Source organism: Arachis duranensis, chromosome 10, assembly GCF_000817695.3.
Source record: "Arachis duranensis cultivar V14167 chromosome 10, aradu.V14167.gnm2.J7QH, whole genome shotgun sequence".
Lineage (NCBI taxonomy): Eukaryota > Viridiplantae > Streptophyta > Magnoliopsida > Fabales > Fabaceae > Arachis > Arachis duranensis.
Genome location: NC_029781.3, coordinates 21,259,907 through 21,260,819, shown reverse-complemented (window position 1 = coordinate 21,260,819; position 913 = coordinate 21,259,907). Strand labels below are relative to the sequence as shown.

Genomic DNA, 913 nt, shown 5'->3' with positions numbered 1-913 from the left:
AATTACCTGAGAATAAATGCGGATAATCCGTTCGCATCTCTGACTCAAGTTCCCAAGTGTGTTCCTCAACGCCGCCTCGACTCCATGCCACTTTGACTAATGAAACCTCTTTTCCACGCAACCGTTTGATACTAGTATCATCAATTCTGACTGGAGCCACTGGAAGCGTCAAATCTTCCCTTAACTGAACTGACTCAGGTTCTAACACATGGCTAGCATCAGGGGTGTACTTCCGAAGCTGCGACACGTGAAACACGTCGTGCAGATTCGAAAGATGAGGTGGTAGAGCCATCCGATACGCCACCGGTCCAATCCTCTCCAGGATCTGAAATGGACCAATGTATCTAGGATTCAACTTCCTTGCCTTAATCACCCTACCTACTCCCGTAGTCGGAGTAACCTTAAGGAAAACATGGTCTCCTTCCTCAAATTCTAAGGGCTTCCACCTCTGATCGGCATAATTCTTTTGACGACTCTGCGCCATAAGCATCCTATCACGGATTTTCTTGACTTGTTCAGTAGTCTCAGCTATAATTTCTGGCCCCAACAAGCCTTTCTCTCCAGCTTCATACCAACATAGCGGAGATTGACATTTCCTCCCATACAAGGCCTCATACGGAGCCATTCCGATGCTCACATGATAACTATTATTGTATGCAAACTCCACCAATGGCATATACCGATCCCAACTCATCGGTTGGTCCAAAACACACGCTCTCAACATATCCTCTAGTGTTTGGATCGTCCTCTCGGATTGACCATCTGTTTGAGGATGGTAAGCCGTGCTCAAGCTTAATCGGGTTCCAAAAGCTTTCTGAAATGCACCCCAAAACCTTGAAGTGAAACGAGGATCTCTATCAGAGATTATAGTAGCAGGTACACCATGAAGTCTCACAATCTCCTTTATGTATAA

At 45.8% G+C, this 913-nt stretch overlaps 1 protein-coding gene across 1 annotated transcript in view; it reads right to left on the bottom strand.

Annotated features, from left to right (window-relative positions):
• The window catches only part of LOC127742869 (uncharacterized), a 9,945-nt gene extending 9,461 nt beyond the window's left edge, over nt 1-484 (bottom strand). Inside the window, exon 1 of the mRNA XM_052255592.1 lies at nt 7-484. Within this exon, the coding sequence (XP_052111552.1) occupies nt 7-484 (478 nt within the window). The remainder of the gene's footprint in view (nt 1-6) is intronic.
• Between the last annotated feature and the right edge of the window lie 429 nt (nt 485-913).